The following is a 15,880-nucleotide window of genomic DNA, read 5'->3' on the forward strand; positions in this document are numbered from 1 at the left end:
TTAAAAAAAGAAGTTTGTTAATTGTGTCAAGTAACCCACAGCAGCACATACATTTTGAGTGAGCCAGTTAAAAACTTGTCCAGGTAAGAGATAAACTTTGACATGGTTGATCAGCAGAAGAGAAATTCAGTAGAAGATTTTCTTACATTAGAAATGTGATAATTGATAGCATATTTGCTTAGCTTTAACAGTACTATTTCTTAAGTGGGTCATTTTCTTCTTGCTTTAAATTATTTAAAAGAATCAAATGCATTATAAAATGATCTTGCTTAGGACAGCCAGTGCAGGCTTACTAATGTTTGAATTATATCTCTTTAGGATTTGGAGGCCAAGTAGACTTTATTCGTGGTGCTGCGGAAGGATTTGATGGTAAAGGGAAGCCCATCATTGCCATGACTTCTGCAACCAAGAAGGGTGAAAGCAAAATTGTACCTACTATCAAAACAGGTAGGTACTGTGCATTTTCTACAGGTGTTATTCATAAAGACTAGTCTTCTCTAGTTGTTCAGCAGTAGTAATTGTTTCAGATTTCTTTTCATTTTTGCCGGACTAAGTAGCTCGGACAATGGAGAGCTGGCCGTCCGAGCGTGACTTGGCAGGTTCAATCCTGGTTCAGTCCGGTAGTATTTGAAATGCTCAAATACATCGGCCTCGTGTCTGTAGATTTACTGGCACGTTACAGAACTCCTGCGGAACAAAATTGTGTCACCTCGGCGTCTCTGGAAATCATAAAAGCAGTTAATGGGACGTAAAAATTAATATTTTTTCCCCCACTTATTTTGTAATCTTCCTGATACTTAACATATCTTCTTTTTTCCCCCTTCAGTATTTGTTTAAACCTTTTTATACACTGTCTCCAGGGGTCATAAATATGGACGACCTGAATTCAACGTTATGAGTGAAGATCTGAAAGGTTTTCATAATAATAAGTAATGTTATTGGCATTATGTCCCACTAACTACTGTTAAGGATTTCGGAGATGCCGAGGTGCTGGAATTTAGTCCCACAGGAGTTCTTTTACATGCCAGGAGATCTACTGACATGAGGCTGACGTGTTAGAGCACCTTCAAATAGCACTGGACTGAGCCAAGATAGAACCTGCCAAGTTGGGGTCAGAAGGCCAACACCTCAACTATCAAATGTTTCTCTGTTCTGTGCATTCCCTTGTGTATTGTGGTAATAAAACTTCCGTTGAACATTCGTGAAAGATAGTTTAATGATCCAATACAGCGTGGTTTGGATAACGTCACAAGTAATAAACACCGGTTGCCAACATTGGAGATTTAAGAGGAGAGAAGACCATTGGTCGGGACAGATTAGAATATTGGTCTGGACAAAACCATTGGTTTGGATAGGTTAGGATATTGTCTGGACTAGACCATTGTAGTGATGGGACAATCGATTCATTTGATTCCGTTCACGTTACTGAATCGATACAGTGATCCGATTCACGGCACATTAGTCACCGCTCCTACTGCATCTGTGTAGTATGTGCTGGTAAGACAGCAGCAACAGCATTCAGTGCTCGCAGCTGCCATCTGGTCTTCATACTATGAACTCCTTTCTTAGAAAAAAATGCTAGTCACTCTAATACATCGAAGGTTTCCGGTGACGCAGGGTGGGAAAGGTTAGGATTAGGAAGGTAGCAGCCATGGCCTGAATTAAGGTACAGTCCCAGCATTTCCTGGTGTGAAAATGGGGAAACTACGGAAAACCATCTTAATGGCTGCCGGGATTCGAACCCGCCACCCCCAAATGCACGCGCATAGCTACGCGATACTAACCGCACGACAACTCACTCAGTCATTTTAGAAAATATGTATTTTTTTCCATCAGCTGCGGATTTTTTTAAATCGTCTTATTTTGTACAGGCTACTCGAGATGTACAGTAGCCCGCTAGTTTTCTGATTCAACATACTGTTGGTTAAGGTATTGCGTCTGTCCACATATGATTGAAGTCTTGTGCAACGATGCGACATATGAACTGAGAGAATACCGAGCTGTTCTTCCCAATATAAAACAGGTACTTTTGAGTGGTCATGAGCATGACTCATAGTCATAGGGCAGGCTAGAGTCGAGTTTAATTGTCAAATGTCAACTAAGTTATAATACTAAGATTCATTAAACTAATAAATAGTATAACCTAATAGCCTACCTAATTACTAGCTACTTCAGAATTATGTTTTGACTACCTTTTTAACACTGCAAATAAATCCATCCATTATTTAAACCTCCCTGTAAGAAGAGGACAGTGAATGCAAATGGGTATCATTTTCAAATGAGCTGAGCTCGAGAGTCCATTATAGCATACGATACTTTCTGTGTACCATGGCTCACTGTATGTCCCGCTGCAGCAGAAGCTCGGCTCTTCGCCAGTGTCCAGTGAGCCGATAAGGAGCCGTGTGTATCTTGTGTGTCACTGAGCCGCGCTCGTTCACGATTCTTTCGGTGTGCGATGGCTCACTGTATGTCTCGCCGCAGCGGAAGCTCAGCTCTCCACGTGTCCAGTGAGCCGATAAGGAGCCGTGTGTATCTTGTGTCTCACTGAGCCGGGCTCGTTCACGATTCTTTCGATGTGCCATGATTCGCTGTCTCGCTGCAGCGGAAGTTCGGCTCCCCGTCAACGTCCAGTGAGTACGCCACTCAGCACTGTCCGCTGGGAGTAAGCTGAATCGTGTGCCGTCAGCTCGCCGTTCCTGTGAATCGATTCACTCGGACACTTGAATGAATCGATACACTGCTTCGAATCATGCATTCAGTAGCCAACACTAGACCATTGGTGTAGGGGTGTAAGCCTGCAGGTTAGGGCCACAAGACGGCAAATAGGCCTCTAGCATCCCCTGCAGTCCAACTAAAATGTAACAAAAATTACTAAATGACAAAAAGTAAGATTATCTGGTGCACGCCATGACAAATTCAAACTGCATGGTTTTCTTATTTTTATTGTAAGTGGCAGTGCTGAGGCCAGTCATGATTCAAACTCTATCAGAGACAATAGAAAACTAGTCTTGCATATGGGAGCAACACAGAAAATGGTTGCATTTTTCAGATTTAAACAGTCTCCATTTTAATTCTATATAAATAAGAATATTTTTAGGGGAAAGTTGGTGGGTCCCTGGCAAGTATAAAAAGGAAGGATATCTCCTCTGTGCTACTTCATACACCATTTTTCTATGGTTTTCACCTATGATTGGCCTAGAATGTTGAATTTTCATATTTGCATCAACTTCACATTAAAATTTTCTGGGATTAACTTGAATAGTGTACTTACTGTACTGTGGTGTACAGCCAGGGCTAAATTTAAGTACCGCAACACCTCTGGGTCCAAATATTTTTGTGCCCCCTCTTCCTTAACACTTTCAATACTATGCCCGTACGGGATACGGGTGCGCTGCTTTCCTGCTTCTGGACGGCGCCCGTATGTGGTAGGGGCGTGATTTTCTCGTGTGTTTATATCCAGCTGCACATATCACGTACGGTTCCTGTCCCTTGGAGGCAATAGTTCATCTAGTGACCACTAGAATGCAGCAGTTATCGGGAATTTCGAACTGAACTATAAACAGGCTATTTTCTCCTTGTCGTGACCTCTACCGAAGCACTCGGTGTGCCGTGTGCTACGCGCGCCAAATCTTTCACACTGTCAGCTGTGTTACTGTGTAAACATGTCTTCATGCCGGCTCAATGATAGTGATATTTTGGATATTTTATCGGGAAAAGCGGGTTCAGGGATGGATGAAAGTGATGACGACCCTGTTTACGAACCGGATAACGTATCAAGTGATAGTTCAGGTAAGATTTTTATTTGTTGCGTCACTTTGGTACGTAAGTGTTTAGCTGTATTATTTTACTCCGAATACAAATGATAGAAATACTTTGCCTGCAGAAATTTGTGTTTATTATTTTCGTTTAGACGAAGAGACGCAGGCTGATGATTCACCTGTGCTGGGAACATCTGCTAGATCATCTGAATCTGATGATGAATGGTCAGAAACAGATGACCAACCACAGCTACCTGTCTTCCAGTCGGCATTTGGTTCTACTCAGTTTAGCACGGGGAGTGACGAAATGGATTGTTTCAGTAATTTTTTTAGTGACGATGTGATCAAAAATATAAAAACAGAAACTAACAGATATGCAGGTACGACAATTGCGGCAATGAAATGTCAGGGCAAACTGAAGGAAAATTCCATGTGGCACCGGTGGTCTGCAGTAAAACTTCACGAAATTTATTGGTTTTTTGCAACAATTTTGCATATGTGTGTGGTGAAGCTACCCAAACTTGGTGATTATTGGTCTACTGATCCCTTTTATCAGACAGGATTTGCCAGTCGGTTGTTGAGTCGTGATAGATTTTCCGGAATTTTATTTATGTTGCACCTAAATGACAATGCCACCTTCATCAAGAAGGGGGAACCTAATCATGACCCTTTACAAAAACTCAGGCCTTTCTTTGATTTTTTTTTTTTTTTGGGCACAAATGCATTGCCAGTTTTCAGCCGTATGAAAAATATGGTATATTTCCCTTCCGTGGTCGAGTAGGGTTTATATGAAGAATAAGCCCAATAAGTACGGTATGAAAATGTATGTACTTTGCGATGCGGCAACAGGCTACGTACTGAATTGTGAAATATATACAGGATCCGCAGGGAGCGTTGACAACAGCATTCAGGCTCTTGTAGATAAGATTATGCTCACAGTTTTTCAGTAAGGACCAATGTATTTGTATGGACAGGTACTATACTAGCCCCTCCCTACTGAATATGCTGTGGCAAAAGAAAACCCTGGCTGTTGGAACTGTCAAGAAAAACAGGAAGGGTTTACCACCGACGTTCAAGACAAAGAAATTGAAGAAGGATGATATTTTTGAGGAAGGGGCACCTTCTTGCTGTGAAGTGGAAGAGCAAGCGGGATGTTTTATGCGTTTCAACGAAACATAAGGCTTCCACTACACTTGTTTCTGGTAGATCGAAGGATGGTGTCGTACAGAAACTAAAGCCTGACGTAGTCATTGATTACAATATAAATAAAACTGGTGTTGATAGAGCAGATCAACTGAACAGTTATTACCCATTTGCACGGAAGACAATGAAATGGTGGAAAAAGCTCTTCGTCCATTTGTTCCTTATGTCTGTTGTGAATAGTTTCATTCTGTATAAAGAGATCTCAAAATCAAAGATATCTCTTGTGGATTACATGAGAGTGATCAGTTCACGGTTAGCAGCTAAAGGAGGACGAGAAGACATCTCAAGGCTGGAACCTACTCCCTCCCCCCGTGTTGACAGCACTTTTGCTCACCATTTTCCAGAAAACGTTCCTCCAACGAACAATAAAATGAATGCTATTCGTTATTGCAAGGTATGCTCAGACAGGGGCAAGAAGGAAAGTTGTAAGCGCGTCAGAAAAGAGGATGGTGGTGCAAGGAGTGCAAAGTAGGACTGTGTATAGTCCAATGTTTTCAGAACTACCATACGAAAACAAACTTTTCCTAAATAGGTAAATATTTTATTCCACTGAATTTGTGTTTATTTGTGGCCTAAGTAGTCGCATTAAATGATTATTTTTTATTGTTTGAGCAAGCTTATTGGTATAACCTTAATGTAAAGAAATTTTTCATACTATTTTTTTCATGTTTTTCATAAGACTAGTATAATTAAATTACTTCAGACATTCACTTGTTGGAGGGAGCCTCCGTGGCTCAGACGGCAGCGTGTTGGCCTCTCACCGGTGGATACCGTGGTTCAAATCCCGGTCACTCCATGTGAGATTTGTGCTGGACAAAGCGGAGGCAGGACAGGTTTTTCTCCGGGTACTCCGGTTTTCCCTGTCATCTTTCATTCCAGCAACACTCTCTACTCTCATTTCATAGCATCTATCATTCATTAATAAATCACTTTGGGAGTGGCGACCCTATCGTACTAACAGCCTATATCTGCTTCATTCATTACATCCCTGACCCGGTCAATGACTGGAAAGCAGGTTGTAGGTTTTCATTTTCATTCACTTGTTGATTAACATCTTCATTTTGGATGGTTGACACCTTCATACGGTACAAAAATCAGACATGTAATATGTTTTGCTGTTCCATAATAACGTGTTAAAAATTAGCAAAAAGACCTAGTTCACAGCCAGGAAGCATGTTAAAATATGGTAGTGTTGAAAGTGTTAAACTGGATAAAATTGCAATTTCCATTATTTTATATAATGGATAAAGGAATGCAGTATAAGGCCTCCGAGGTAAATTATCAAACATAATACAATGATGATTATTACGTTAACCACCAATTTCCGTCATTGAAAACAGTTTTTGAAAATTGGGATGTCCCTTTAAAGTTTACAAGAAGCAAAAAAAAAACCAGATTGTTGGCTGCAGAAATAAACCAGATATTCATGTTTTACGTCTTTATTTAAAAGCTTTCTTTCAAACAGTACTTTTGTCAGAAATCAGTAATTGTCTAGATACATCCACATAGTTACAGAAAATTTTCTGATTATGTTTCACTCCACTTTTAGCACAGTAGTTTCTAGTAATATTATTCATGATTTTCATTTACAGTTCCAACAGCAGACAAATGGAAACGCAACTAAAAGTGGACGTTCACTCATCAAAGTTTTCTGTGCACTTGCCATCATTTTTATTTTTGTCATTGCATGAGAAGTTGTTTGAATTATAGTTTGGATCCTGTAGAAAACCAGTCCAATTTTGGTTTTTGAGAGAACAATTCACTTTTCCTCCTCTTCTTCCCTTCTGCTAGTCTGTGATAATGTGCGCCACGTACTGTAATCGTTATCAGCCATCCATGTTGTGTATGTAACATGAAAAAAGCTTAATAAAACTCTCACAAAATGAATAAAAATGGCTTCCACAGACTTCTCCAGAACTCTTGGTGTTATGGGTTGTCTCTAGGTAGTGTTTATTCACTGCCCGCCTGACTAAGTTGCAGCCCGAAGTCATCTTTATACCCGTACGCTGTGTTTCAACAACGTGGTGGCATTTTAAATTTGATTACCAACAGCTTTCATATAAGCGGAACAAAAATTCCGTTATTCATGTTGGGAGTTTTCACTTTTGAATACTACGAAATGTCGTGCATTCTAAAAATTCGTCCTCTAACTATTAGAACCTGTCCATTTTTGCCGCCCTGGTCGTGGGTCCATAAGGCTCATGTCTAAATATGGCTCTGTGTACAGTTATTTAATACCAACACTAAAATGCTAGGGTACAGTCTGTAAATGAACCAGGAACCTCTTCCTTTCTGAAAATTTATCTGACCATTCAGCTATTGTCATGTGCCATTTTGCCGTCTTGGCTAAAGTTCTTGCTATAGAAATGATGCTGCCATCCAAACAGCCAGTCATTCCATGCTTTTTTAATAATAAACCTGTACAGTATATGACTTACTCTCACTCTGCAGTAAATAATGCAATTACTGAAAATATGATATTGTTCTTATTTTGTGGTCATTTTTTATCATTGACTTTGATAGTATTGCCCTCCAGAATGGCTTAATGGCGGTTAAATCAAGAAATCAAGACATCCAGGTCAAAAACACCAAGAATGTTATCTCGGGCACTATCAAGCCTTCTCCAGCTTACTGATAAGAGCCCGGTGTCGATGTACTAAATATTATCTGCATCCGCGGATATTGTAAATATTTAAAACTATATTATATCCAAGGTATTGAAACGGATAAATCTGTTAACAATACAACAGGCCTGGTAGCTGGCACCAGAACCCCTACAGTCACAGGTTTATGAGGGATTTCGTTTTGCAGCAACTAACGGCATATTGAGCAGTTCCCTTTTGAAATGTTTGTTCGTTCCTTCCTTCTACTAATTGCAGGCAGGAGCCAGTTGGGCTTAGGTCAGACTTACGGCTTTATGATCTCAAGGTTCTTTATATATCACCTTTCTCCCATACCAGTGTCGAGGTATCAACCACAAGCAAAAATAAGAGTATACCTGAGTGAAAATCATTCAACTTCATTATTTTGAAATTATCAGCAAAATTATCCATATTGCCATACAGCCTGCATCTGCTAAGACACTAACTTTCAAGATATCTGCATCCATGTAGGGCTCTACTTACTGGCAGTCAGTTCTGCCACACATTGCCCCATTAAGCTTGTGCCACTCAAATGCTCTTTATCGGACTGTTTGATAAGATTATGTTAAATCCATCCTGTCAAACACACAAGTTCAATATAAATATGACACTATAACATACCTAAAAAAATTACACTATTAAACAAGGAATGACATGTTTCGTTCTTAAAAGAACAATCATATTCTATCGTCACACTCAATATTTGGAAATATTCATATTTTTTTCTGCCCAAACACCTAGGAATTGGAAATTTGGAACATATCTTAACCCGCGAGTGGTCACTATATGAGATTTTTCCTCACATTATTTTGTTTTGCGAGTTTACTTCTCAGTGATGCAAGGGAGGTGACTGTTCCCTCTTCTAGTTGAGTGGAAAACTGTCGTAAGGTGGTTCACATTTGAAGGGTGAGCATCCTCTCCTCTAGTCGGAACAAAGATTCATATGAGTTCGTGCGCCCTTTGTGAGAGGTTCTCTCATCGCGCGACCAGTAGCGTTGGTATTATATTGAAGTCGAGAGGGAAACTTTCTCCTGTTGTAGATGTTGGTATTTGACTGAAGTCATGGGCAAAACTTTCTCCATTTGCAGTTACTGATAAATGAGTCTTCAAAAATTGAGTCGAGGAAGAATGTTGGGTGATAAGCGCTGTTACAAAATCCAGCTAACTCAAATGTTAGAGAGAAGACCTATTGTACTTTATTTTTGCATTTATATTGCGTCTGTCAGAAAGTTTATATTAATAAAAATATGTAAAATATGTAAATGTGTAAAAGGTATGTAAAAGAACTTCTGGGGGACAAAATTCCTGCACCTCGACATCTGCGGAAACTGTAAAAAGTAATTATTTGGGACCTAAACACCAATAAATCTACGGCTGACGTATCTGAGCACCTTCAAATACCACCGGACTGAGCCAGAATCAAACCTGCCAACTTCAGCTCAGAGAACCAGCGCCTTAACCGTTTGAGACATTCAGCCCGGCACTCTTGTAAATATTACGTACTGACATGTGACTGCACTAATGACTCATTTCCATTAAGTGGTAATTTTTTTCTGTAATATATGGTTAATCATTTCATTTTTAAAATCTAAAATGCATAATGCAGACTTTGCGTAAGTAATTCACTCTATCTTCCTCAATTTTGCAGGGAGTAATATTTATTTTCAGTGAAGTTTAATGTGAGAGAAAGTATCACGTGCAACCATTCATGGTACTATTCTCCTAGCGACCGCTCGCTCCACTGGAGACCCATTTTTCTTATTAAACTTTTATCAAACAACTATCCTCCTTCAACTTGATTCTGTATTTCTTAATTTGTGATTTGATCTACCCATTTTCATCTCTAATATTCTGCAGTAATATCACCTTTCAAAGTCTATTTTCTCTTTTCTGAATTATTTGTCGTTCAGATTTTGTCCAGCTCCTTGACTGAATAGTCGGCACTGGAGTGGAGACAAAGCAAGACTTCATTACGATGAGTTCAAAGTTCAAATTTCAAATTTCTAGATGTTTGGAAAGAAATAAACATAACATACCTGCCAAGTATTCTGGTTTTTCCATAAAATGTACGGATTTTGAGCGTTTTACAGTTGTACGGATGATCGTTATTGGATGGACTTTGAATATCCGCATTTGGTTTCACTTTCTGCGGTCAAATAGGATTTGTTTGACTTTCGATAGTAGCTGGTAATAAGAGAAGCAGTGTTTTAAATTTGACCGATAAATGTATTGTTAATCTATTGATTATCACCGTGCTTTTGTCACCTGTTCGACCTCAACTGCTATATCATTCACTGAGATGTTCCCAAACAAGTAGCAGGCTGTGATTTTGAAGAAAAAAAATCTGAAAAGTAGCAGGCTGTGAATTTATATATAACAACTTTTTTAACTGCGTCATGCTTCGTAGCAGCTGCGAAAGGCTTTGTTTGTGTGTGGGTATCAGTAACATTGGCAGTAGTTCTGGAATTCGTGGAACTGTGTGACAAATTTATTGGCGATTTAGTATTTTTAGTGGTGATCGTAATGAATTCAACTAAGAAACGATATTATTCATGAGTATATTTTTGGGCTTATGCCATGTAATTAATTATAAACATACTCTACGCATTTCAAAAGAAACCTTGCCTTTCTTCATCAGGAGACAACACAAAAATGAAACAACACATTAAAGGTTGCTAGGAGAAAGCAACAAGGAACTTAAAATGGTGCTCTAAGATGTAAGAGGGACGCCATTTGAGCCCCATGATAAAGACAATGAATGGCAACAGTAAAGCATCATTCTCTAATGGTTCTGATAATAGGTAGCCATGATTCACTGAGGTTGTAGCCTGTATCGCGGTTGAAATGATCTGGGTGTTTACGTATTTCAACCGCCTTCCTATGTTGTCTCCTGATGAAGAAAGCCAAGGTTCCTTTTGAAATGCGTAGAGTGTGTTTATAATTAATTACACAGCATAAGCCCAAAAATACACTTCATAAATAGATACAGGGGCTGTGAAAGTCTAAATAATATAAGAAACGATATCATTCTTTTAGGAAGGCATATCCTGTTTAATTTCCTTGCTTTATACAATCACGGAAAGTGTTTCCAGTGTCATCAAGATGTAACTTTGTGTAAGTATTTAATTTCAGGGTGATCATAACATATATTTGGCTTGTATTAGTATTGTTTATAATCTACCTCCTTGCCATACTTTTTCATTATGTCTCAAGACTTTGCGACGCATGTGCGTGTTGTTAAAAAATTTCCGCTTTTTGGATCTTCCGGATTTCTCTTTTCGAAAGTTGGCAGGTATGACATAAAGATTTCCAAATATTGATTGTGACTTGATAGAATCTGATGTTCTTTTAAGAACGAAACAGGCTTTTAAGTTACATTTAACTGAATCGACACTGGAAAGTTTAGCTTCCTCGTTAACAAATCCAGCCAGCACTTCCCATTCAGAGATGTCTTAGATCTTTGGAGACATATGGTGAAATTGGCTGTCACCCAGGAAAAGAGCCAGGATGACGGCTTCATTCTAACAGTGGAATGGAGTTCAAATGAATGCAGGTAGCTTCAGAGTGGCCCAGCCTCTTTGATCCAAACCATGTCCCAGATGGTTTCGAGCTCCCAAGAATGTGGACATCTCTCAAAAGGTTCCACACCAACTGTGGAAGACATGCCTTTATACTTCATCAATGGACCTTGGGCCTTTAAGATCTCTCCAGGATGTGATTGTGGAGCAGAGTTTGACCATTATGCTTATTGTGAATGAATGCCCTGTTGTTAGATACCTTGGTAGTCAGGAGTATATTGCCAACACCTCATCACTGTTGGTACAATGGCTAGAAGGCTTGCTAACCTAGATCTCAATCAGCATATTAGGTTTTTTTACATTTCTTCAGCCGGGCTGAGTGGCTCAGATGGTTGACACGCTGGCCTTCTGACCCCAACTTGGCAGGTTCGATCCTGGCTCAGTCCGGTGGTATTTGAAAGTGCTCAAATACATCAGCCTCGTGTCAGTAGATTTTCTGGCACGTAAAAGAACTCCTGCAGGACAAAAGTCCGGCACCTCAGCGTCTCCAAAAAAATCATAAAAGTAGTTAGTGGGACGTAAAGCAAGTAACATTATTATCATTACATTTGTTTAAATTATGACAGGATGTTTTTGTATAAATTTTGGTTTGATCCATGATATGTCATACGCTTATTAATAACAATACTTGACTTTGATCTGTTAAAGGTGCGGGTGTCGTCACTACCAGAGCTCATGTCCATTATGTTGTCACCGAACATGGAATTGCTGATTTGTTTGGTAAAACACTTCGCCAGAGGGCCCATGCTCTTATCTGCATTGCTCATCCTGACCACCGACAAGCTCTTGAGAAGGCTGCCTTTGAACGCCTTAAGGTCATGCCAGCACCTTGAAAATAGCCAGATGAGAGATTCAGTGTTGTTGCTTGTCGTCATGAAATCGCACCCTTTTGTGAATGACTTCACTAAAGCAAATGGATGGGTCAGTGAAGGTCAGAGAATGTGGTATGAGTGACTGCAGAAACACATGCTTTTTATACTAGAGAAAAATACCAATCTTTCAGGCTTCTAAAAGGACTATATAGGGTGTCCCAGAAGCAATGGTCAAGGATATGACAGAAACGACCATTTGAAGCAAAAGCTCCATATGGACATATGCCCTATTCCGAATAGTTTCCAAGATAGAACACATTTAATGTACATTTGTTTTTAGGCTATTGGCACGCACATATGTGTCTTACCAACCCAACCTCTTTTATTCTAGCCCAACCTACTCTGTTGCTTTCAATCTCTTTACTCGGGGTGTCTTCCTGCCATTAAACTAGCCTGTTGAATGTGCAGTTGTGAGTGAAGTAGTGCGAGGGGATTGAGAGTGCATCAGAGAGAAGCATCGGTTAACTGTGTTTGTACACGCGCTGACTAAAATGCCAAATATCTATACTAAGGAAGAATATGTAGATACGGTGTATGTTTATGGCTTCTACGATGGTAGTGCTCCTGCTGCTCTCAAGGAATACCGTGGTGCCACTTGATCGTAGAGTGTTTACCAGAGTTTTCAGCACATTGCGTGAAACCGGCATTCTTCCAAGTTCCCATATTTCTTCTGAACGTGTAGTTCAATAACTTGTGTAGAAACAGCAACATACTGTTGAAATGGTGCAGCATAGTCCTACTACCAGCATTCGGAGACTTTTTGCACATAATGTCCTGCGAACATGTGTATGACGAATATTACATGCAGAAAACTTGTACTCATTTCAAAACGTCAAAGAGGTCAGGTGGGTAAGACATGTGCACGCTACTAGCCCCAAAACAAATGTACGTTAAACGTGCTCTATCTAGGAAACCATTTGGAATAGGTATGTCCATATGAAGAATTTTGTTTCAAATGATCGTTCCTGTCATATCCCTGAACATTGACCATTCCTCCCAGGAAACCCTATATATCTTTAAGATTTCCTTTTTTTTTTTTTTTTAGAAGACTATGTGAATAACCTGTGAAATACCAACAATAAAAATTAACTTTAGAAAATACTGAAAATAAAACTATTTGCCAACATATGATTCCCTTCAGCTTGGGAGGTTGTAAACGAATTACGAGTATAATATTGCTTGACTATTGTGGACTGAAAATGAATTACATTTGCAAGTATTAATATTAAGTAGTGTTAAATCAGAAATGCTCAGCTTCTCTCATCAGAAAGTTAAAGTATAATTTTCAGCGTGGAGAAAATTACACAAGTTGGTGTTCAATGTGGGGAAGATATAGTCAGTATTATATTAATTGTGTGATTTATAGCAATAGAATACTGTACTGCATCATATCTTATACCAACCACAAAAAGATCAATCAGATGAATGAAATGGTACGTCCTAGGAATTAACGGTGCATTTTTACATGTATAGAACTGTATAGTGCCTTGTTGAACAGCCGTGTATTACAAGAAGTTCAGACTGAAGTAACAGCTCTTTTTCAGAATATCAATAAAAGGTACAATAAATGGTTGTAAGAATATTCTTATTTTCTCCTTACCAGGCTCTTTCCCATTATTTCCTGTGCAGCTTGTTAAAGGAAGGCTTACAAATGTTTGAAATATTTACATTTTAAAATCAGATATCAGTTAAAAGTTTAGGGGAATAATGCCAAGTTACATGAATAATCATACATTAGTTACTGTAGACTCCTTATTGTATAAGATTCCATATGTTGGTTTTTAAGTTTTGGCAACAGTGCTGGGCTCTGTTATTCTTATCAAAGATTGCGGACCTGCGTCCCTCAGAGCACATGACCTCGCCCTTCCCCCATCTGCGTGCTTCACAGTGGCCGGTGAAGATGAGCAGTTGTGAGCAAGCACTCTTGAGAGACAGTTGCCATGTTTTCCATTACAAGATATTAGTGTTACAAGTGAACTATGTAGCATAAGTGGAATGTAATTTTTTTAAGACTTTATTGGCGAAGTACTATATAATGTTTTATTTATCATGACCTAACCTGTACTGTTATTTGTAGAGCATAAGATAATTTAATGACCTAACCTGTACTGTATAATATTGTAACATAAGCATTTGTAAATAGTAGAATTCTGTTCTATAGTTCCTGGAAAGATCCAGAAAGTTACATAACTTTGCACAAGGTGTGTTACTTTCTTGGTATGTGTTCTGTCTGCTCTGGAAAAAATACGACTTTCGCGATCATGCGTATTCTGGAATGTTAGTCAAAGTTTGCGATCGAAAGTAAGGTTATGATTGGTGAGTCTAGGTGGCGATAGGGAACACATGCACGCTGATTGGCTGCCTCCAAGGCCAGTAATTCCTATATATAGTGAGCGAGGCAGTGTTCGATCTGCTACCAAATGTTACTTACTACTACAGTGGTAACACAAACAAGGCACAAACACAGTTAAAAGGGAAGGTAAGAGTACAATACACAATATAAGAAAACACTACACACTCTGAAAAACAGTAGCTGGCATCACGCGGGTCTCCAACAAAACATGTATGTAAACATCAGTAGGGCCAACTAGTGAACGACAAACCGGGAAGATGAAAAGGCTGGGAACCTACCAAAGGCATGGACATGGCTTAGATAGCGGATTCCGAATAAATCACCGTGATCCTTAGATTTTAAAAATATTATTTACAAGATAATTTTACAAATACATTCCAAGTTATGAGCTATAAGTTCAGTGATATACATAGGTTATTCTGTAGCAGTGTAAATTTAAATTTCAAATCAACTATACATCTATTTACCAATGTAGTTGTACAATGCAATATACAGTGATGTGAAAAAGGTTATCCAAAACTTAGTGTACCTAAAGTGATACAGAACTACCAGAGGCAAACCCCAAGGGAAATAATATTAAACTACATTCTACATATTTTAGTGAAACAAGAAATGGGAATGCCTCGGAAACGAACAGGTAAGTCTAGCTGAAAAACTAAGGCGTCATAAGTAACTAATTTGGTGAATCTAGGCGAGGTTAGGGCAGACTCCTGTATGAAAAGCAAATCGGAACATTACGGAAATTTTAGCAGGACGGAATTCAAGAGTGCTTACCCGAGGAGAGTGCCATCCCGAAACCGGGGGACGTCAACCAGATAGGCTGCTCGCAGACAGATAGACCAAGACCGACAGAATTCAGGATACAGAATTAATTCGAACACTGCCTCGCTCACTATATATAGGAATTACTGGCCTTGGAGGCAGCCAATCAGCGTGCATGTGTTCCCTATCGCCACCTAGACTCACCAATCATAACCTTACTTTCGATCGCGAACTTTGACTAACATTCCAGAATACGCATGATCGTGAAAGTCTTATTTTTTCCAGAACAGACAGAACACATTTTCTAGAACACATACCAACAAAGTAACACACCTTGTACAAAGTTATGTAACTTTCTGGATCTTTCCAGGAACTATAGAACAGAATTCTACTATTTACAAATGCATTGTTACAATATTATACAGTACAGGTTAGGTCATTAAATTATCTTATGCTCTACAAATAACAGTACAGGTTAGGTCATGATAAATAAAACATTATATAGTACTTCGCCAATAAAGTCTTAAAAAAATTACATTCCACTCATGCTACATAGTTCACTTGTAACAATTAGAATCATTCCGTGCTGATGGTTTTCACTTTACAAAGGAAAAAATTAAATGTATCCTCCTAATTCAATACAAAACATAATTCCATTATTAGATGGAGCAATAAAATTCAAACATGTTTCAACTCTTTTGAGCCATCTTCA

At 39.0% G+C, this 15,880-nt stretch overlaps 1 protein-coding gene across 1 annotated transcript in view; it reads left to right on the top strand.

The window, feature by feature from the left end:
• Positions 1-13,633, top strand: part of LOC136877402 (4-hydroxybutyrate coenzyme A transferase) — a 231,767-nt gene extending 218,134 nt beyond the window's left edge. Inside the window, exons 8-9 of the mRNA XM_067151409.2 lie at positions 319-447; positions 11,830-13,633. Coding sequence (XP_067007510.1) covers positions 319-447; positions 11,830-12,014 — 314 coding nt within the window. The 3' untranslated portion in view covers positions 12,015-13,633. The remainder of the gene's footprint in view (positions 1-318; positions 448-11,829) is intronic.
• The last annotated feature ends 2,247 nt before the right edge of the window (positions 13,634-15,880 follow it).

Source organism: Anabrus simplex, chromosome 7 (genome assembly GCF_040414725.1).
Source record: "Anabrus simplex isolate iqAnaSimp1 chromosome 7, ASM4041472v1, whole genome shotgun sequence".
NCBI lineage: Eukaryota > Metazoa > Arthropoda > Insecta > Orthoptera > Tettigoniidae > Anabrus > Anabrus simplex.